We start from the raw sequence: 20,781 nt of genomic DNA on the forward strand, positions 1-20,781 counted from the left end.
TCCTGTGTGTCATGGCTTCCTGCTGGTGTAAGCCCTAGGAGGCAGCAGAGACCAGGCAAGTCGTGGGGTCTTTGCTACCTGGACTGAGTCCCTGGGCTCCCTGCCTTGGCCCTGGGCATCGCAGGCATTTGCAGAGTGGACCAGTGAATGGCAGCCTTTGTCCATCTCTTTGCCTCTAGAGTAAAAATAAATGAAAAGAAAAAAAAATTTTAAAAGCGCCTTTGTATCGGCCGTGATGTCTGTCGCTGCGTACTCTGGCCGGGGCCCAGAGGTCATGGTGAAGCTAAGTTTCAGGCTCTGTCTTTCCTGTTGGGTCTGCTCATGATACCTTTGGGCCAGAGGGAGAGGGGTTAGCATCTGGCTCCCCTTGAGCCTGGAGGGACACTGTCTTTCTTGCAGCCCCGCACCTGGAGTGCTGCCTGATCATCCATCCAGGACCCTACATGAGGGTCGCCTTGGTCGTGGGGCCTCTGGAAGCATCTGGACACATGTGCGCCTCCTTGACCAGGGCCATCAGGTTCCTCCTTGGCCAGCTCCTCCCCTGTTGCCCCCCAGGAAGAAGCAGGACATAGGCAAGGACCCAACACTTTATTGAGAGGAGACGAGAGATGGCTGAGAGCTCAGCCAAGGCTTATTTTGCCCTGTGCCCCATAAGCCCCGCCAGCCCATTCAGGCACAGACTGATCCCAGCTTCACCACTTCTCAGCTTTGACGGCCGAACCCGCCTGCTTGGCTGTTGTGAAGAACAGCGAGACCGCGCCTGGGACCGCGCCTGGGACAGCGCTCAGCACAGCTCCTGGCCAAACGTAAGTGATCAACCTGTACGGATTGAGTCACAGCGACTTCCTCTGAGAGTATGAACATGGGGGCTGGGGCATGGGTCCCTTCTAGTGCTGGGAAGGGCAATGGTGGAAAGTTCTATTCTTTGTCAGCAGTCCCTGCATGTAGTCAGAGAGGTGTTTGCTTTTGTGTAGTGTTGTAGTTTCTGCTTTTTGGCTAAGGCACTGTCAGAGACCGCTGACCTCGGTGTGAATTTTGGCTCTCTGCCTGTTGCTGTCTGGCTGATTTGGGGCCTGGTCCCCTTCGTTCCTGAACCTCACTAAGCCCTGGATGACTAGGGAGGTTGGAGAAGATGGTAGATGGTAGATGGTGTGTGTGTGTGTGTGTGTGTGTGTGTGTGTGTGCTGGTACCAGCTCAAAAATGACTGGGCATGCGTGTGTGCCTGTGCGTTTGTGTGTGCCTGTATGCTTGTGTACGCAGCCTCTGGTGTCCCAGAGCAGGCTCAAGGTCTTTGTGGCTGGAAGGCAGGCAGTGGCCTCATGGGAGCGTCTGCACTTTTTGTGCTCTTCCCTGGACAGCGTTGTCCATGTTCGCGCAGCTGAGTCTTCAGTAGAACCGAGCCTGGCAGGTTGCAGCTCCCCAACCTTTCTTGGTTGTCTGTGTTGCAGTTTCTGGAGAATGTGGACTCCGTCCCCCGCCCTCCCGCAGGCCTGGAAGCAGGCGTGGGACAGGGTCCAGACTCGCCCGGGCTGTGCTCAGGGACTCGGGCAGTGCTGGCGTTCCCACAATCAGCCCCTCGGGGAGGTTATGAAATGGATCCAGTGGAAAGAAAAGCAACTGAAAGGTCAGGAGCATGGCTCGAGAGCCCTCTTACCTCTGGTGCACGGCCTCCTGTCGCCCCCGCATCTAGGCCGAGCCAAGAGGCCCCCGGGCAGTGCTGGGTCAGCTGTGAAACCATGACCTCAAGAACAGTATTTCCAGGAATCCCCATCTTAGTAGCTAAGGGATTCCTGGGAAAACTGGACCCTGAGGACAAGGTGGGTGAGCGTGGCCTTCGGCTCCCAGGCCTGCAAGTGGGCGTCCCCAAGGTCTGTTGGAGTCTTCCGCTGCGCCACCGCCTCTGCAGCGGCCACTGTGGGTGCTGGGATGTCCAGCGCCAGAGGAGCAGTGCCGGGAACCTCAAGTGCCCTGGAAAGCACCTTCCCGGCAGTCCAAGGCCAGACTGGACCATGTTGTCTGCCAGAGGACATCTGGCACCCCAGCCCCTGTCCCCCAGCCCCTGCGGCTGCTGTGGGTCACGTGTGTTCCTGGGTCATAGCCAGAGGGGTGGTGGTAAGCCATCTGGGCAGATCTAGTTCCTAGTTTCTCTGTGTGGCAGGCGATGTCCAGCAAGTCGCTTGGCATTCCTTAGCTGTGAGAGGGGACAGTATAGGAACTTCTGGACTGGTGAGACCAGCAAGAAGTGGGGGAGCTGGGAGGAAGGCAGCTCATAGGATTAATGGCAACCATCTGGGTCTCTTTTTGTTTCAAGTAACCTGGGAGATGAAGGCCTGAGCAGGGAAGGTCTTTTTATGGCTCCGTCCTTCTCCCCTGCCCTAGGTTCCATGACTGGGAGCACAGAGGTCAGATTACAATCCCTGGCTTGGCACAAAGTGTCACCATGGACGAGGTAGTTAATTGAGCCTCAGTTTTGTCATCTGGAAGACGGGCCAGTTACACTGCCCACTCCTGAAGTTTGTGGGAATGAAGGGGTGAAACTACATTGAGCTGAGCTGTCCATTGCTTGGTATGATACTTCCAGGAAAGGTGTACGGGCCTGGCCTGGCCTGGCTTTGGCAGGAGCCAGAAGCCAAGGTTAGGAACTCAGAGAATTGGGGAGTTTGACTCCAAGCCCAGGATTTCTTTGTGTGTATGTGCATGTGTGTTTGGGGAGCCGGAAGGATTTTTAGGAATTGTCTGAATCATAGACAAGTGGATCTCATCCCCCAATCCCTAATTGTGGCTGTCCAGGTCTCAGCATTGAGAAGGATCCTGAAGCTGTGTCTGAAAAACTCAAGAATGTACATGCTGGCACCAGTGTCTGCTGCGGGCTTGGGAAGAGAGCAGGGTGGGGCGAATGGGCACGGTGTTGCCCAGGCACATGTGGGGCACATGGAGGAATTGGGACACACCCCAAGTCACCAGGCGGCAGGTGGCATGTGTAGAACAGTACGGAGCCTGGCAGGCCCTCTGTGCCCCCCTCCTAGCTCCCCCATGCCCCCACTCACTACTTACGGCTCCAGGCTGCGGCTGGAGAACAACTTCTCCCTTCCCGAGCTACAGTGCTTCATCTCAGACTCCCAACTGACCAGAGATGCAGCACTGCACCTCAGGCTGGGGGACACAGCTGCACGGCTTCGCCTGGGTGGGAGGAGGCACTGCCCAGGGCACCCTGGCTTTGCTCTGCAGCTCTGCCCAGGGGCTGCTTCTCCCTTCTGGCTTTCCTTGGTGTCTCCTACAGCTTCGGGGAGATAGAATCACACATTTAAGGGGTGCTGTTCCTGGCTTTCTGTACAGCCATAAGGTTGTGCGGACCTCAATACGATCAGCGTCACAATGCTTCATCCTGCCTCGTCCTTCGTGGCCTGGGCGCATACTGTCACTGGAGGTCTGTCTGATCCAGGCATTTCAACCAGTGGGCTTGTCTGTGTCCTACACAACTGCTTCCAACCTGCCTCCCTCTTCCCCTCTTCCCACCTGACTGACCTAGAGTGACTTTTTAAAAAATGTATCCAACAGGGCCCGGCAGCATGGCCTAGTGGCTAAAGTCCTTGCCTTGAGTGCGCTGGGATCCCATGTGGGCACTGGTTCTAATCCCGGCGGCTCCACTTCCCATCCAGCTCCCTGCTTGTGGCCTGGGAAAGCAGTCAAGGACGGTCCAATGCTTTGGGACCCTGCACCCGCGTGGGAGACCCGGAAGAGGTTCCTGGCTTCTGGCTTCTGATCCGCACGCACCGGCCGTTGCGCTCACTTGGGGAGTGAATCATCAGATGGAGGATCTTCCTCTCTGTCTCTCCTCCTCTCTGTATATCTGACTTTGCAATAAAAATAAATAAATCTTTTAAAAAAATGTATCCAAGAGGCAAAGAAGGAAAGCCAGAGATGGAGAGCCTGCAGCTATCTGGTCTTTGGCAAGGAGCTCCAGGTCGCCCACATGGGTGGTGGACTCAGCTGCTTTGAGCCCTCACCAGCTCCCTGAGTTGAAGTAGGGGATGTAACCCAGCACTGCGATGAGGGATGCAGACAGCGCAGTCCTTAGGCTGCATGCCCACCCCCAGAGCGACTGTTACTAATGCAACACCACCATCTCCTTCCCAGCCTCACAATCCCTGCAGGTCTCAGGGGCGTTCACCAGTGCCTGCCGGCTGCCCCTCTGGCCCCAGTGGCCGCGTTGCCTGCCTTGCTGTGTCCATCCCCACAACACCTTTCCATTCCTCCAGGAACCTTGTGCTCACCTGCCCAGCTGCCCCACATGCTGTGCCACTGTCCTGGCCTCCCGCTTCTGTAAAACCTTCCCCATTGACTCTTCAGAGCTGTCTACTTCCTGCTCCCGCTTTCGCTCCTCCTGTGCCTTCTTTCAAACCTTTGATCACTACTGAAAGGTTGTTGTCACTGATGGCTGCTCCACATCTGGACCGTGTGACCCAGCCGTCAGGGAGGGGCTCCTGCACGCCTCACCGAGTTCAAGGCCTGGCAGGTGGATGCTGTGGGCAGTGGACTCCATCTCTTTGTGCCGGGGGCAGGGTGGGTTGGGCCAGGTTGGGTCTCCAGCCAGTGCTGAAGACTGTGCCTGTTTTGTATATTTGGGTACCCTGGGCCTCATGGATGGTGCTGTAGGTGACAGTCAGTCACAGGGAAGCCCATTTGGTAGCTGATTGAGTGACAATGTGGAGGAATCAGTTCCTACTTGGAGCCTGGGTTGGGTAGGGGGATTTCTGGAGGAGTTGACAAGTCCCTCTCCCTGCACCCCCTTCCTGTCCTGCTCCCCACAGTAGCCAGGGTCCTAGGCGGCACAACGGAGCCCCTGCTTGGTTTAATGGTGGCTACGGTGGCCTTCATGGCCAAGGAATCACTCTCAGGGATGTGTAGAGAGAGCAGGTGGCTTCTGCCTGGGGCTGGGACAGAGCAAAAGAAATACCTGTGTCCTTGCAGGCAAAAAGTGAGATCAGGCCCCTCCGCCTGCAGGCTGAGTTAGAGAAAAGCGGGGAGGTTGCTGGGTAGGGGAGTTCCTCCAGCCAGCCCCAGCCCCCTCTTCCCTGGTTGCCAGCCACAGAACTGCCTTCCTCTGACCTGGGATCCGCTGCAGGTACTGATTCCAGCTGGGTTTATCTGAGCTGTGACTCCAGCCCCAGACTCACTTGGTGTCCCTGATGGCCTATCTACACTGCTCTCCACAGCTTCCCCAGGCCTGGGAGGGGGCCCGTAGCCCGACAGAGCTTCTGGTGAGAAGCCAAAAGGCTTGTCCTGGAGAAACCAGGATGCTTGGCTGCCAGGAACCCAGCTGAGAACGGGGCTGCCCCACCCGGCATCCTCACGTACAAACCAATTTTATCTTCCCTGGGTGCAGCAGGTTTGGCGAGTGGGTTTGGGTGTTGGTGGCCTCAACCCTCCCTCACTGGGGACACAGTGACTTGGGTTGGCTCCTGCAGACTTGCTGGTGGCCCTTATGTTCTCGGGGAGCTCATGGGGGCTCTCAGGCCCCAGGTCGAGCTAGCTACCTTGCTGGATTGAAGTGTAACCAGGTGGCTTCATTCTGTTCCTTTCTACTTTTATCTCCTAATTATGGACTATGCTGTAGTTTTCCACTTATCAGTAACTGTTTCTCCCTAGGTATTAAAAAAAGAAGACTGCTTAAAAACATGATTACATGACACGCATCCCTACTTCCAAGTCAGGGATGGAGTCCCAGTGAAACTGTTGTACATGTCTAGACAATGGGATGATGGACTGTCTGACTTTGTCTGCACCAGCAATGTCGGGGCACACTTAAATAACAGATTGATGAAATTATAACTCCTTATGAAGGACTATGCTGTTGTGATGGTGTGGGAAAAATTAGTCGGGGAGTGGGAATTGGGGGCAGCGGGGAGAATCCCAGTGTCTTGTAGAATTATAAAATTCAAAATTTAAAATACAAATTAAAAATTAAAAAAAACCATGGTTACATGCAGAGATGGCAAAAATGGAAAAGGGAGGCGTCTGAACAGCTGTATTTGGTCAGCAGTGCCAGATCCTGTTTAGTTCTCAGGGCAGCGGCTGAGGATAGCCGGGAAGGACAGGGACCCAGAAGGATGGTACCTGGCCCCCAACCAAGGGAGGCAAGAGCGGGCTGTGCCTCACCTTGTGGGTTGGGGATACCACGACAAAGATAACATCACCCCTGGGCTGAGAGATGGGAATGGGGCATGAGCAAGCCCTTGGGAGAAAATGAGCTGGGGGCAAGAAGCTGAGATGCAATCATGTCCCCTGTGGTCCCTTCCCTCCCTTTAGGCTTCCCAGTGCCGGGCCTTTGTCTCTGGAATAATCACCATGATGCTCATATAGGAGTGGCCACTTCTTAGATGTCCTAATTGTGTCAATCCCACACATTCCTAGGCTAGGCTCCAGGAATGGGAATTGGCCAAGAATGTATCATGGGCCAGGATGGGGGTGGGGCGCACCAGAAGGCTGACCTCAGAACCCTCGTATAGTTCACCTCTGTTCCGGATGTCCCATCCCTGACCCCTTTCTCAGTCTCTCGGTTCGGGACAGGGTCCCAGCATGCCCCTTTGCTGTGTGCTGAGTGCCTCTGGATGGCACCTGCGTCCGTCTTCACCCCAGAGCAGCACAGACAGGTCTAGGTGGAAATAAATGTCCCTGAGAAGGTGAAAGGGGGACCGAGTGGTAGGGAACGAGCCCCAGAAAGGACAGTCCAGGGCTTGGAGGACAAATAAGTTCCTGCCCTTGGGGGTAGCAGGAGGTCTTCCTGGAGGAGGATATGTTGTGGCTAGGAACAAGGGCAGAGGTGCAAGAAAATTGAGTATTCTGCTGGCTCTGCCCCAAGACTCTTCCTCCATCTCGGGCAGTTGCTGGGCCTGCAGACAGTGCTATCCTGGCCCCCAGCCCTCTCCAGTGAGGCAGCCACTAAGGGACTCCTTCACACTTGGGAGATGAGAGAGTCCTTTCTGGGTTCTGTCAGCAGGCAGTCCCCTACCCTACCCCCTACCTGTGGCCCTCTTTCCCCTTTCCCTGGTATCCTACCTGGCTGTGACTCAGTGCTGGCTCTTGGCAGCTCAGGGGGGATCCCAGCTCCCCAGCAGGATGAGCGTTTCTTTAGTCCATGTCCCCCGGCTGGGCAGGGGGGACCTCTGTCTTCTGTCGGGAACTCCAGGGAGGGATGGTCGAAGGGAGGCTGGGAAGAAGAAATAAACAGTGGCTGTCTGGGCTTTCCCGCCAGGCCTGGGCCAGGCCTCCTTTAGCGCCTTCCCTTATATGGCCAGGCTGCTAGGACTGGGAGCCTGTGTGTGCTCCCCCCGCCCTCCAGGCCACTTGCCGCAGTGCAGGAGCCACCTCTGCTCACCTGGTACTCTGCTTGCCACAGAGGCCAGGCTGGCACCTGGGGTCTGTGTAGTTATCAGCTGCACACCCTGGCTGCCCTGGCCCATGGGGCTGTTTAGGGTTGAGAGGAAAGGAGTGGAGGGCAAGAGAGGGGGCAGAGGAGCAGCCGAGAGGTGGGGACCCACCTGGTTCTGACAACCTGGAGCTCCAAGTGTGATCCTGGACTAGTCCCTTTGATCCCTGTACCTCTGCATCTTCTCTAGCTAATGAGGGCATGGGAGAACCCATAATTTATGTTCCTGGGCAGCCATACGGGGTGGAGGCTTTTGTGTTCCTGTTTTGCAGAAGGGAAGACACCCTGGAAGTGGCCAAGTCGTTGAAACATAGCCAGAAGAGGAGTGAGGCAGGATTTGAACTCAGGGCCATGTGACATCAGGGCCTGTGCTCTGAGTGGGTTAGGGTCTAAAGCTCTTAGTGGTCCTACTGGGCCACTGTCATGTGCCTCATGGAGAGAGGACTGGGCAGGCCCTGTGGCTCAGCCCTCAGAACGTGTATGGAAGGAGCGGGAGTGGGGCTGTTCATCACTCATGTCGGTTGCCATCCCCTGGCACAGGGCCTGGCACCAACTAGGTTTTCAGGAAAGGGGTGTCGTAGACGTGCTAAGTGAACAGACGTCAGTGATCCTATCTGTGTCATGGGCACGTAACTCCTGGACAAGAGGAGGAAGCCAAAATCTGGGCTAGGAAGGCCTGGGGTGCCGCCTCTCAGATGACTTTGTCCTCTGCCCGCAAGTTTATGCCCGCCAGCTCTTGTCCCCTGACTGATGCTCCATCCCCAGGTCGGTATCTCCAGGCTGACCTCCTCGCCCAACCCTGTTTGGGAGACAGGGAAGAGAGGATCTGCTCAGGGCTCTGGCTGAAACCTCAGGCGGGGCCTAGCAGCAGTGGCCATGGGGAGAGATCGCAGGAGGGGAGGGTGAGAGGAGGCCGTGGGGTCAGCTGCTGGGAACCATTCAGAACCAGGCCTCCCTGAAGCACTAACATCCTGTGTGCTCTGGAGCCTGCCCTGGAATCGCCTTCACCCCATCCATCATTGTGGCATCCTCTGGGACCCTGGCCCCTCTTCCTGGGGGCCCGGCTGTCAGCATGGCCGAGGGACCGCAGCTGGCAGTTCTGCAGGCCTGCTTAGTATCGTGGCCGCCGGACAGGCGGGGGAGGAGGCGCCTGCAGTCCTCCTAATCCAATTTGTTTAGATCCAGTCTCCGCGGCTCATACACTGATGAACAGCGCCCGAGTGCGTGCTATGCCGGGGTGCACGTTTACACACTTGTGTGGGGCGTGCTGGGGTGAGCAGGTGGACTGTGTTACGTAAGACAGCCTGGGCCTCATCCCATGTCCCGGAACCTTGCCTCTCTCCCCCTTCCTTGCCACTCACCTCCACATCTCCCTCCACTCTTTCCGCCCACATGCTGTCTGGTACCTGTGGCTGCAGCACAGCAAGCTCCTTCATTTTCCTGGGCCCAGGTCTGTCCACCTGGTTTGTGGGCCAGTCCCTCATCCTGCCCACTCTACCAGGAGTAGCAAGTGCTTGTGGTGCTGGCAGGTGTGGGAAGAGCTTGAGGGGCTGTGGAAACTGGCTGCCATTCTCAGCTTCTCTGGAAGGAGCCCTCTCAAAGTCCCGGGAGCTAGTTAATTGTCCCTGCACTCAGAGAGGTAGAGTGATTGGCCCAAGGACACACAGCCTTGGATCTGCCTGTTTTTTTCATCCTGTCTAAGAATGATTGCTGTTTGTTTCCCAGGTTTTTCTCAAGCTTGTTCTAGATCTGATTGTGTGCTCCCATCCTGTGGGGCAGACAGGGAGGGGGTGGTCTTCCCTACTGAAGGAGTTTATTTCTCCCACCATCACCCTGAGCTGCCTTCCTTCCTTCTTTCCCCTATACTGCCTGAACTGCTCCTTGTCCTGAGTTGTAGTCCTGCAGGCTGGACTGGGGAATGTGCTTCTAGGAACTTGGGGTGCCACTGAGGCTCCCTGCAGCGTGGCTGTGGGGGCAGGTGGAGTGGACATGGGCACTAAATGATAGGGGTTTGGGAGAGAACTCACTCCTGCCTGCCTTCTGCTGGTCCCTGGGAAGCTCACTCTAGTGCATTCTTGCCTCTCCAATGATAGCCTGCCTGTTAGAAGGATGCCATGTCCAGAGCTGTGCCATTGAGAGCCCTCAGCTGCTGCCAGGCTCTGAGGGACTGAGGATGGGACAGAGCACTGCAGGATGTTCCAGACCCCTAAGAGCAGCCATCAGTGGTCATTCTCCCCACTTTGCCCACCTGGCTGGGAGTGGTACAACCAGGTGCCAACCAACTTGAGCGTAATTGCAGAGGCACCTCTGACCAGCAGGCCCTATTTTAGCTTCTCATGTAAGAATGGAGCCACTTAAAGGTGACTCCAAGGGTAGTCCAAGCCTGGAGTTAACCTGGTGACAAAGGCTGAAGGACCAGCTACTGCCAGGTGGAGGAATAAATAACTGCTGTGCTTACTCAGGTTCAAACAGGCAGTACAAGTTGTACCCATCATCTGCTGGCCAGTGTTGGGGGTAGACTGCAGCCCAGACCCGTCACATTCAGTCCACTTTGGACAGTGGCCGGCAGGATGACCACGACCTGAGCTCACATCATCATGGTGATTGCAAAAGCCCTAGTGCCCTCTTCTGGCTTTGCTGATTTCTCAGAAACTCATTTCTGAGCTGATAGAATTGGGCCCCAGCTGTGAGCCAGATGGAACTATAGTGGGGAGTGGGATGAGGCCTCCCCCATTCTCCCAGCAAGCTCCCGGACCCCTGCTAACACCTGACTTCTTGTGCAGGTGGAGAAAGCAGGGGTTTTCTTGCCCACAACTCCCTCCTGCATGTATGGATCCTATAGCCTTTGCTCCCCTGGGGTTTGCACTGTCTGGTGAGCACAGAGAAGACATGAATCCTGAAGTCAGGCAGACAGGCCTTTGAACCTGACCTCTAGCACCCATCAGCTGTGTGATCCACAGCCCCTCTCTTCCCCTCTCTGAACTTCAATTGTAAAGGTCAAATGAGGTGGACATCATGTGCAGGCACCATTCCAGACACACAGTGAGTCCACCCCCCCACCCCCCCACCCCCCCGCCACCCCTGCCAAGAATGGCTGTAGTTTGCATGCTGAGCACCGGGTGGGGAGGAAGAGAAGGCGCAAATGGAGGGTGAAGGCCCAGGGAGGCATCCGGAGCAGCGTGGGAGCCACTGCCTGGGGCCCCTTTTTCAGTCTCCTGCTCCTATGGCCTCCCTGGGCCTCTGTTCCCAGAGAGCCCTCCACCCCCTCAAGCTGTGGCTGAGTTCAGCAGCCTCACACGCTCCCTACTTCCTCCCCAGGGAAGGGTGCTCCAGGGACTTTTGAGCAAGCCCTGGGAATGCAGTCGGAGGCTGGAACAAGAGTCATGCAAGGCAAAGGGAAGAGGGAAGAGGGAAAGACAAGGGCCCTGGAGCTGCCTAACTTGGAATCTTAAAGCCTTAGTGGAAGTGGCTTGGGCTTAGGCTTGGGGATTGGGGGCAAGAGGGGAATGAAGACCTCTGAATGCCTGACTTTTCCCTAGGAACTGAATTGGGGAAAGGAGTGGGTATGGGTGGGTGTTGAGAGCTAACGGCTCTCCGTGTACCCGGGAACCCATGGTAGCCGTGATGGCAGCTGGCTTCTTGTCCAGTGATTTTGATGTGCCTATACTTGCTGAGTGCTTTATGTTGTGAAGATTTTCTCATCTGATCCTCACAGTCATTGCTTAGTTAGGGACCCATCTTATCCTCATTTTGCAGACCAGACAACTGAGGTCCAGGGGTTCCAAGCACTCCCTCCAGCTCATGCAGCTGGCAGGTGCCAGAGACAGCACTGGCTGCAGACAACCACAACTCATGTTCCCTACGGTTCCCCGAACGCAGCGTCGTTTTTACAGAGCAAGCACTTGTTTGCTGTTGCTGCTTGCTGCCACCCTAACCAAGTTACTGATGAAGGAAGGACGGTGACTTTGGCTCACAGTCTAAGCCTGAACAGGCCCCTTGGATCAGCCTGCCAGGGAGGCTGGAAGGCAACCACGGCTGAGCAAGTGCAGACGGAGGAGAGCCAGGAAGCAGAGAGACAAAGCATTCATGTATGTCTGCATGGTCTCTCCTCATAGAGCCACCACAACCCCATTATGAGGGCTGCACTTCAACAACCCAGCTCAATCTAATAGCTTCCAAAGGCCCCACCCTCAGATGTCATGATTGGGTGAAGTGTCTGCCCTTCATGCATTTACCATGAGCATTATTTCATTAACCATGCACATTAATTTGTTGACCATTAATATCAATCCATTTACCATTAACACAAGACTTTAAGGACGAAACGTTTAACACCTGGGCCTTAGGGGGATGCCCAAACTACATGTCCAAACCTGGTATTTGTCAGTGTTTTTCTAGTGTTTCTCAGGTGTGTGTCAGTCTCCGTGGAGAAGGAGGGGTCAGTGAATAGAGAAGGTCCCTGGGACCCCGGTAACCAGAAGAAAGGGGGCATCTCATTTTGCCCTGATATATTCCCCTTGCTTGCTTAATAAAGAAGTGGTTCTCCCTCTTTGCAAAGAATGGGGACCTCTAGACACTTTCTGACAAGACAAGTGTTGGTGCCTTTTGGGATGCATTGGGTGGGAGGAGTGGTAGGCATGTGGCCTGTGTGATTAAAGAAGGGGACCCCAGATGGAGGTGACATGGTGCAGGCAGGACTGGACTCCATGGCGTCCAGGGTCTTCAAAGGTCAGACAACCTCTTCTCCAGGAGCGGGCATTGGTCGATGTCCACGGAGTGGGAGCGGGCATCAAAGGTTGTGAATGGAGCTCTCCCAGATACTTCCCACTCCCCTGCCTTTGTCCTCTTCCTTATCACAGAGCCCCCAGCAAGTTCCAGTAGTCCAGGCCAGGTGGATTTTCCACATCTGGGCTCCAAGTCTTAAAGCACCGGCCTGGAGGTGCTCTAATCTCCCACCCTGCCCCATTATGCACATGAGCCTGAAGGGTACAGAGGAGAAGCAGTGAACTCAGAGCTAGGCTTCTAGGCAAGGGCACAGTCTCACCCCTCGAGCACCCAGACCCCATCTCCTCACCCGGGGATCCAAGTAGGTCATATGTTAGCATGGGCCCCCCCGAAGGAAGGTGGGAGAGCGAAGAGGGCCTTTCCGCTCCTTTGGCTCTGGACATGGAATAATCATCACTTCCTTCTCCAAATAACTCTTGGCCCTCCCTGGAGCCAGATGGCGGATGTTTGGAATTTATGTTGTAAATAGTACTGGGGTGGTGGGGGTGGGGGTACATGTTTTACTTTCTCCAAGCCCCAGAAAGGAGGGAAGTGAGGGAGGGAGAAGTGAGGGGAAGGAAGAGAGGAGAGAGAGGAGAGCAGAGAGCAGAGCCAGAGGAAGGGGAACAGAGATTGCTGGTGTGAGGGGGATGAGTCCAGAGGGAAGGCAGAGAGAGGGCGAAAGAGGGACGGGGAGGGGGCTGCCTGGGTGCAGGCGCCGACAAGCTCCATCTTGAGATCAGGAGCGATCCCTGAAGTTTTCTAAAAATAGCTCAGTCGTTCCCCCAGCGGGTCTGGCAGCAGGGACCAAGAAAGGCAGTCGTGCCCTTTTATGGTAAGAACAAACCCAGACCCGCTGAGGGGAGTGATTGGGAGCAGGGCTGAGCCTATGCTTCTGGATGGAGCCCAACTCTGGGGTTCAGGCTGGGCAGAGAGGGGTCAGGGCTGGGTGGGATTTTCTGACCCAGGTATTTCTACCCTCTGTGAAGAAAGGGCCAAAGTCAGTGTCAGCAGGGAAACCCTGGACACTGATGAATCTCCAGCACTGAGATGGAAGGACCCCTAGAGCTGTCTCGTCTATTCCCATCTCCTGGAAGAAATCTCAGAGCAGGCAAACAACCGTAGCTCTCTGGATGGGGGGTTTGGGCCATCCAGGTAAATTGATGCCTTTGTCCAAATTAATGGCTACTGTACTGGAGAGGACAGTGTGATCATGGAAAGTGATCTGGGAGTCAGGAGACCCTCTCACGGTTTGCACATGACTTGCTGTATGATGGTGACAATCTATTGTCCCTCTCTGGTCTCATCTGCCCCCACTAGGGTGATCAAAAAATGACTTATTTAAATGGCAGAGTTAGAGAGATTCTTCAATGCTGCTGTTTGGTGGAGGGATATCTACTCATTGCTGTTTTTGTCTTGTGCACTGAGCTAGGGAGGTAGAATCCAAGGTGGAGCAAGAGCCATAGAAAGGAGGCGCTGTGGGAGACGGGAGGCAGAGCATGAACAGAATCCCCGACTTCTGCAGCTGGGATGGGCCCGTCGAGGCAAGACAGGATCTCCTACTCATGGTTGGGCTCAAGGTTGTGCAGAGAATTGGAGAAGAGCCAGCAATAGGACCAGGGCTTCCCTTCTCAGCCTTGGGCTCTTTGCTCTGCGGGAGGATTTCTACTGTAAATGGGCTCAGCTTTCCAGACCACCTCCTGCCATAGGAAAGGCCTTTCTGGACACGGAAGCCAGAGCTCTGGACTGCTGTCGCCTCTGACTGCCTCTCTGACTGCCTGAGAACAGGGACAGTTCTCTCCTGGCTGGGTTATTGTTCCCCATCCTCTTCCACCTGTGCTTGTGTCTGTGAAGAGCTCTGCTGTGTCTTCTAGAAGGGCCCAGAAGGCAGAGAAGAAGCACAGGATGTGTCCTCTTTGGGCAAGACAGCTCCTGCATTCAGTCCCAAAAATGTTTATTAAGCATGTATTGGGGTCACCAAGTGATGCTGGATATGGTGATTCTCTCCCCAGGGGAGAACTGGTAGCACTGGTCTTGACTGTCCAGGATGCCTGTTGGTGAAGGTCCGCTGTGCCTCCACCTCTGCCTCTCCCCGCTCTGGATGACTGGCCACCGTCCGGTGCCCTTGTGATGCCTGCACCCCTAGGCTGGGCACACCTTGCCTTCTTACTCCAGCCACTAGCTACTAGGGACAGACCAGAAGACAGAAGAAAAGAGGGAAGAGAAGGAAAGCTGCTTGCTTCTAAATGTGCAGCTTTCCGGAGGCCCTCTTGGAATGTCCATGAGAGCGTGTGAACAGGACTGCCTGGGCCCACAGGCCCCTTGGTCTCATTCTTGCTGGGTGAAAGGCCACGGGCAGACTGTTCCCTGGGGGACCCTATCTCACACTCAGGCTCCAGGTCAGGCCTGGCATCCCCTGGGAAGGGCAGAAGGCAGCCATGCAGAGAAAGGAAGTGGGAGGTAGGAGTTCCCAAGGGGCCCCCATATAACGTCAAGGCAGAACTGATGTCAAGTTTGACTGGGAATGTGACATGAGACAGCAGGGAGGGGCCCAGCCCTGGGATGGCCCAAAGGCAGCCAGAGCTGGCACAGGAAGTCCCAAGCTAGTGGTGGGAAAGGCCAAGAGGTCTAACCTCCTGTGATGTTTGAGCCCTCTGACATTTCTGCTAAGCTTTCATGCCTCAGGTGACAGAGAGCTTGCACTTTTCAATACTTCCTAATGTCTTATTGCCAGGCTTCATGCCCTGCCTGCTGGGGTTGCAAAGGAGAAGTACTTGTTTTCCAAAAAGTTTCCAAGAGGTTTTGAGATAGTGACTGCAATCCTTGGTCTTCTCGTCCCCCTTTCTACCTCCAGCTGCCTTGCCCCACTGTCTGACATTTCCGAGTTGCCCAATGCTTGATTCGCAACCTTTCTCCTGCAGGAGGGCTCTTGGCTGGATGTTGCTCTGGGGATAAACATGAAAGAGTTGGGCCCGGCGGCGTGGCCTAGCGGCTAAAGTCCTCGCCTTGAAAGCCCCGGGATCCCATATGGGCGCCGGTTCTAATCCCGGCAGCTCCACTTCCCATCCAGCTCCCTGCTTGTGGCCTGGGAAAGCAGTTGAGGATGGCCCAATGCTTTGGGACCCTGCACCCGCGTGGGAGACCTGGAAGAGGTTCCTGGTTCCCGGCATCGGATCGGCGCGCACCGGCCCTTTGCGGCTCACTTGGGGAGTGAATCATCGGAGGGAAGATCTTCCTCTCTGTCTCTCCTCCTCTCTGTATATCTGGCTGTAATAAAATGAATAAATCTTTAAAAAAAAACATGAAAGAGTAAATGAGAGAGATTCCTTCCCAGGGACAGATACAAAGGACTTGTCCCAACCTTTGTGGCTTTGGTTGCTGAAGCCATGCCATGGTTCAAGCCTTCCTTTCCTTGCTAACTTCCGTGGAACGTCTAGACCGACCTTGGTTTCAGCCCGGTGCTACTGACTGTTCCCACAACTCTGCCTCCCAAATGGAGTCCTCCACCTGCCCTGGCATGCATGACTCCTCTGTACAGCATGCACCTGCTGCCCACACTGCCCCCACCCACAGGACTTCTTTTCTGAGCCTAGATATCTACTGTCACACTCTTAGGGATGCTAAATATCCTTTCGCATCCCAAACTGTGGAACCTGCAGGGCCCATCAGGGTGAGGGCACTGGCCCCAATGTACAGACTACAAAGCTTGACTAAGCTGTCTCTTTCCATTTCATGTTCAGCTGATCTCATTAGATGCCCTCAGAATTCCCTGGGATTATTGGACCACAAGCAGAACCACGGGGTGGCATCATGTCTAGAATGGATGCCATGCCCAGGCCGTTGACCTCCCACTGGACACCTTGTGTTCATCCTTGCTTCCCTAAAGGAGGAGGAAGGGGTGGGGTGTGTGTGTGTGTGGTATGTGTGTGTAGCAGGGATCTGCTGGCAGCACAGAAGTGTCCCTGGCAAGGGGAGGTGTTCTCCAACCTGTAGGTTTTCTGTCCCCTTTAAGTCACCCTGGGTCAGAGGAGGAGTCCCAAAGGAGAGGGTGCCTAGGCTTGGCTTATGTAGGCTCCTGGGGTGGCCTCCTCCAGTTTTGGTGTGAATGAATGGCCCTTCTCAGATCCTGCTGGGGCTGTGTGGGGACAGGGGCAGCCCAGGGCTGACAAGGTCCCCCCAGGGCCCTGTCACCTGGGGAGCTCGCTGCTGAGAAGGGTCTGCATGTTCACTGCCCAGCAGAGTATGAATGGGGCAGGGTGGTCCCTCTCCCCCAGATGGTGACAATACCAGCTCTAGAGGTGGCTTCACACTTCAACAGGGCCTCCTCCCCTTAATGCCAAGCTACCAGGCAGATGCAAAGTGGGGCTGGTTTTGTTTGAGAGGCCCCCAGGGTCTGGTTCTGGAGTCAGTGAAACTTTTATAAGCTCTGTGACTTTGGACAAATGACTCAGCCTGTCTGAGCCTTTGGATACCTAGAGTGGTCACAGACCTGACCTCAGAGTATGGATTAAAGGGTCAGGTCCTTGGGGAACTGTTCTGTGGCACATGTTCATTTTTGGTTAGTTTTGAAGGAGCCAGGGAAGTTTATTCCCCAGGGTACCAAGGTGAATTAGAGCCCCATAGGGCACACATACCCATAAGAAACTGCCTTCCAAGCTTATTTGTAGTTATTCTTACCGAACACTGGCTACCAGCCAGTCTATCCCAAGGGCACTGTGAGTTTTCACTCAGTATGCAGACAGCTCAATAACTCGAGCCAGTACAGTTGGTGAAGGCACAGAGCACCTGAATCCATCATCCAGGGATTGCCGGCTGCAATGATGCAGGCCCAGAATTCAAGCCTGGACATCATGGTTCCTAACTGGCATTATGGCCACAGCCTAACACAGCACTCTGACTGCTTGTCCCCTCGCCACCGGCTCTGGCTCTGGGCTCAGTCTTGGACTCCTCCGTAATGGAAGAGGCCTGGGTGAGCTGGCCCATGGGGGCCGAGGAAGTGGGATAGTGGGTATGTTTGGTATTGGAGCAAAGGTTTCTGGAGCCAAAACGCTGCCGCCAGCAAGTCTCTTTTGCAAGCAGGGAAGAGGGAGCCCCGTGGGGCTTGTCTAGACAGGCTGTTAGCAGGCAGCAGCCACTGGTGGTGGGGGAGGGTGGGAAGTGGGACTCTTCCCCCAATTCCTGTGGCTCACATCCCCTCACCTTGGGCACTCTGTACCACAACCACTGCAGACTGCTGCCCCAGTGGGCAGTGCCCCCCTAGATTCAGTGATTTGGGCTGTTCTGTCTGCTGCTTGGTGCAGACAGAGCAAGACTGTAGATGCCCACATGGCTGAGAATCCAGCGCCCTGGTTGCATTTGCATTGCTGTTTCTCCTCCAACATTGTTCAGAGCACACATTGGACACACCCAGGGCAAAGCATGGAACCCACATGCTTGGAGTGATCTGGTCACTTTCAGTGGCTCATAGAATGGGGTGGTCATGCACATCTAGCTCAGGGCAGTCATATTAGAGAGCAATTGATGCCAAGTTCACCAGCATGCACCCCAGGACCCAGCAAGCCCATTACAGGGAGAAACCCTAGTTTCAGTGCACCAGTGAAGGTAGATGGGAACCATCCTCACAGCTGCAGTGGGAACCAGCCTTTCCTACGGTTCTTTGGACCACCCTATGGGCCCGAGTCCCAAGTACCATTAGTAAGGGAATCCTAGGAGGAGGCAGAGTCCAGGTAGGGGGGAACCTCAGAGGTTATCTTCTAGTGCGTCTTGAACTCACACATGGATACTTAGACGCAGGGATGGCCTCAGGGATGGTTAGGAACCTCGGCTTTTTATCCCTTGGAGCTATGCATATCAGCCCCTTCCTACAAAGGCCAGGGTTATACTCCTAAGAGCCAAGGTATGGCTGTGGGGACCAGAGACAAACTCCTTCCCATTGTGGGGCAGCAGCAAGGCTGAAGAGAGAGCAAGGACCTCAGCCGGCTGGGATGTGAGAATGTGGGTTCTGACCCTGGGCATGGACTCATCATGGCCTTGTCTCTGGAAGGCCATAGGATTCTCTGGGATTCTGCATCATAGCTCTAAGCAGGGCCAGGGGGCGTGGGCTGAGAGCAAGCATCCTGCAGGGTCCAGGATGGAGTCAGATTCCCGACCTTGGGGAAGCTGAGCTTTCCTTTTCTGTAGACTGAGGGTGGTGGAGAATCAGATAATGCAAGTAATTCAGTTTAGATCCTGGCTCCTGGGAAGTCGTGTGATCATATTCTGTACCTTGCATGAGAATCTGCATGGGGGCTCCCCACAAGTTCTAAGGTGGCTGAAGGGCAGGACAGGGGCTCACAGTGTCTCCTGTTGAACAGTGGCTCACAATGTCTGGCATGACAATTCATGAGGTGTGTGACCTTAGGCAAATTGTTCCACATGTCTGTGCCGCAAGCAGTTCATCTGTGCAATAGGGATGGATGACAGTTGTGCCTACCTTATGGACTATTATAAGGACGAAATGAAATAATTCCTGTAAGAGCCACAGGTAATGTTTGGATTCGCTCAACACCCCATAAGTGGAAGCAACATAATTATTCATATGGCCTCAAGGGGCAGCCGAGAGGTAGGTTCTGAGCCAGCTCTGTGCCTGTGTGCCATGCTCTGTGCTTCTCCATGTGGCATTAGCTGCCTCTGTTGTTTGGGAAGGTCCAAGGCCACTTGGGAGCTTGATGATTCCAGAACTTCCACAAGCTCGGGAATTCCCAGAGTGTGCAATACAGATTCCTAGATCCTACTCCAGGCCTTCCCGTGCAACAGCTGCTCAGTGGTTCTGTTCCTGTCTTTCATCAGTGCACACATGATGACCTTGTCTCCTTTCAGCATCTCTGGAGGCTGCTAGGAAGAGTCCCACTCGCATCTCTCTGAGCATGGCCTACGTCATCATGCCTCACTTGTGAGGCATCTCCCTGCCCTGTTTATCCTGCTCCTGTGTATGTACACCCCTGCCTCCCTCAAGACGGCACCAGGGCAGTACCCGTTTTACAGAGGGGGAAAGTGAGGCTCATGATAACCAGGGGCTTGCCTAGAGACACTTACCCTGGAAGAAAACAGACCAGAACTGGGTCTAGGCATTCTAGTTCTGAATGCTGTGTCTCCTGGGCCTGGGGACCCCAGGCTGGGAAGCTGACAGTGCCAGGCCAGGTGGTGTCCCCTTCTGGGTACCTGTATGGCTGGAGTACTTGTCATACAGTCAAACTACATGTTGCCTGCCTGCCTTTGAGTCCCCGTCTTCCTCCTCCACCTCTGCCCAACCCTGCCCCCCTGTGATGCCCATTGCAGGTCTCCTGCTTCCCATGGTGTCCAAGACCCTAGCCCCTGATGCCTCCTCTCCCTGGCTTTTCTGTAGCTGTCACACTCTGAGACCCTGTGTCTGTGAACCTGGATACTAGCCATTTCCATGCAACCCCTGGGGCTGGGGACTGCTTGCTGGCTCAACCTGTACTCAGACATGCCCAAGCTTCCTTCATCAGTTCAGGTCACACTCCATAGGCTCCCATGGGTGCCAGTGTCTGCTCAGCCTCTAAGCCTGTGGCTGCAGGGCAGAGACAGCTCAGGGACCTCCTGGGACGGCCTCCCAATGCCGAGGCTCAAACCATTCAACAGCCATGTACTGCATGGAGATCATTTGTGCAATGACCTCATGATTCAGATAAGGGGTCCAGTCCTGAGAGAGGAAGGGGGTAGCCCAAGTCCCCATGGCCCTCCCCAGCCAAGGTCCCTTCCCTCTGTAATGTTTGCCACCCTCTCCAGCCTTCTGGGGCTCCTTAATTGTCAGTAGGAGCCTGAACTTATATTGCTTCTCCCAGCACAGCTTCCTGAAACTGGTATTTGAAAGCTGTTTTCCTTGCCAGCAGCCCCAGGCCCTTGGAGCTGTGAAATCAAAGCCTCGTACAAACAGGGAAGAAGAGCTGATTCTGTATGAGCTGTGGAGTCCAGCCCAGACTGGGGCTCTGAGGTGTCTACTCCCGCTGCCCCTCCTGCCCCCACTGAGGCGTACCAACAGGGCATCCAGGAAGCTACCAGGATGCAGAGGTAGAGCCTAGCTGGGGCTGGACAGACACTTAGAGATGACTGAGTCTCGCACAGAAGGGGAAACTGAGGCCCCGGGCACAGAACGGCTCACAGCGATCAGCAGAAGAGCACAGACAAGACCCCAGATGTAGCATCCCCAAAGGGTCATGGACCCCACATGCGCCGCTTTTTCTTACCTCTCTTGGAGTCTGGTGCAGGTGGGGCTCCCTGGGGCCTGGAGTGGGGACCAGCCCATTTTGGGGGAAGGTTGGGAGTGTCACTGCTTCTTAACTCACTGGAGCCAGCCTCTGGCATCATGCACTACCACAGGGGCACTTTTAAGCTGCTGGCACTGGGCCCCCCTCCCCTGTGCCCCTTGCCCACAGCTCTCTGACCACGGCAGCCTCTCTGCCTTTTACCTTATATGAGCTGCAGAGGCAAGCCCTGAGCTGGGGCGAGGCGGGTGCTGCGTCCTCCCAGGGCCTCCCATTGGCCCGGGTGCTAACCATGTGACTGCCTCGCCTTGACCTGCCCCCCG

General features: G+C 55.2%; 1 protein-coding gene and 1 long non-coding RNA gene across 2 annotated transcripts in view; one reads left to right on the top strand and one right to left on the bottom strand.

Annotated features, from left to right (window-relative positions):
• Nucleotides 1-2,654: 2,654 nt before the first annotated feature.
• LOC131482628 (uncharacterized) lies at nucleotides 2,655-20,627 on the bottom strand. The gene is made up of 3 exons (XR_009247175.1): nucleotides 20,441-20,627; nucleotides 7,061-7,211; nucleotides 2,655-3,281 (listed from the first exon to the last, which is right to left on the bottom strand). It is a non-coding gene; the product is annotated as an uncharacterized LOC131482628 (long non-coding RNA).
• The window catches only part of IL17B (interleukin 17B), a 32,863-nt gene continuing 24,151 nt past the window's right edge, over nucleotides 12,070-20,781 (top strand). Inside the window, exon 1 of the mRNA XM_058677540.1 lies at nucleotides 12,070-13,029. Coding sequence (XP_058533523.1) covers nucleotides 13,027-13,029 — 3 coding nt within the window. The 5' untranslated portion in view covers nucleotides 12,070-13,026. The remainder of the gene's footprint in view (nucleotides 13,030-20,781) is intronic.

The sequence above is a fragment of the Ochotona princeps genome, chromosome 19, assembly GCF_030435755.1.
Source record: "Ochotona princeps isolate mOchPri1 chromosome 19, mOchPri1.hap1, whole genome shotgun sequence".
NCBI lineage: Eukaryota > Metazoa > Chordata > Mammalia > Lagomorpha > Ochotonidae > Ochotona > Ochotona princeps.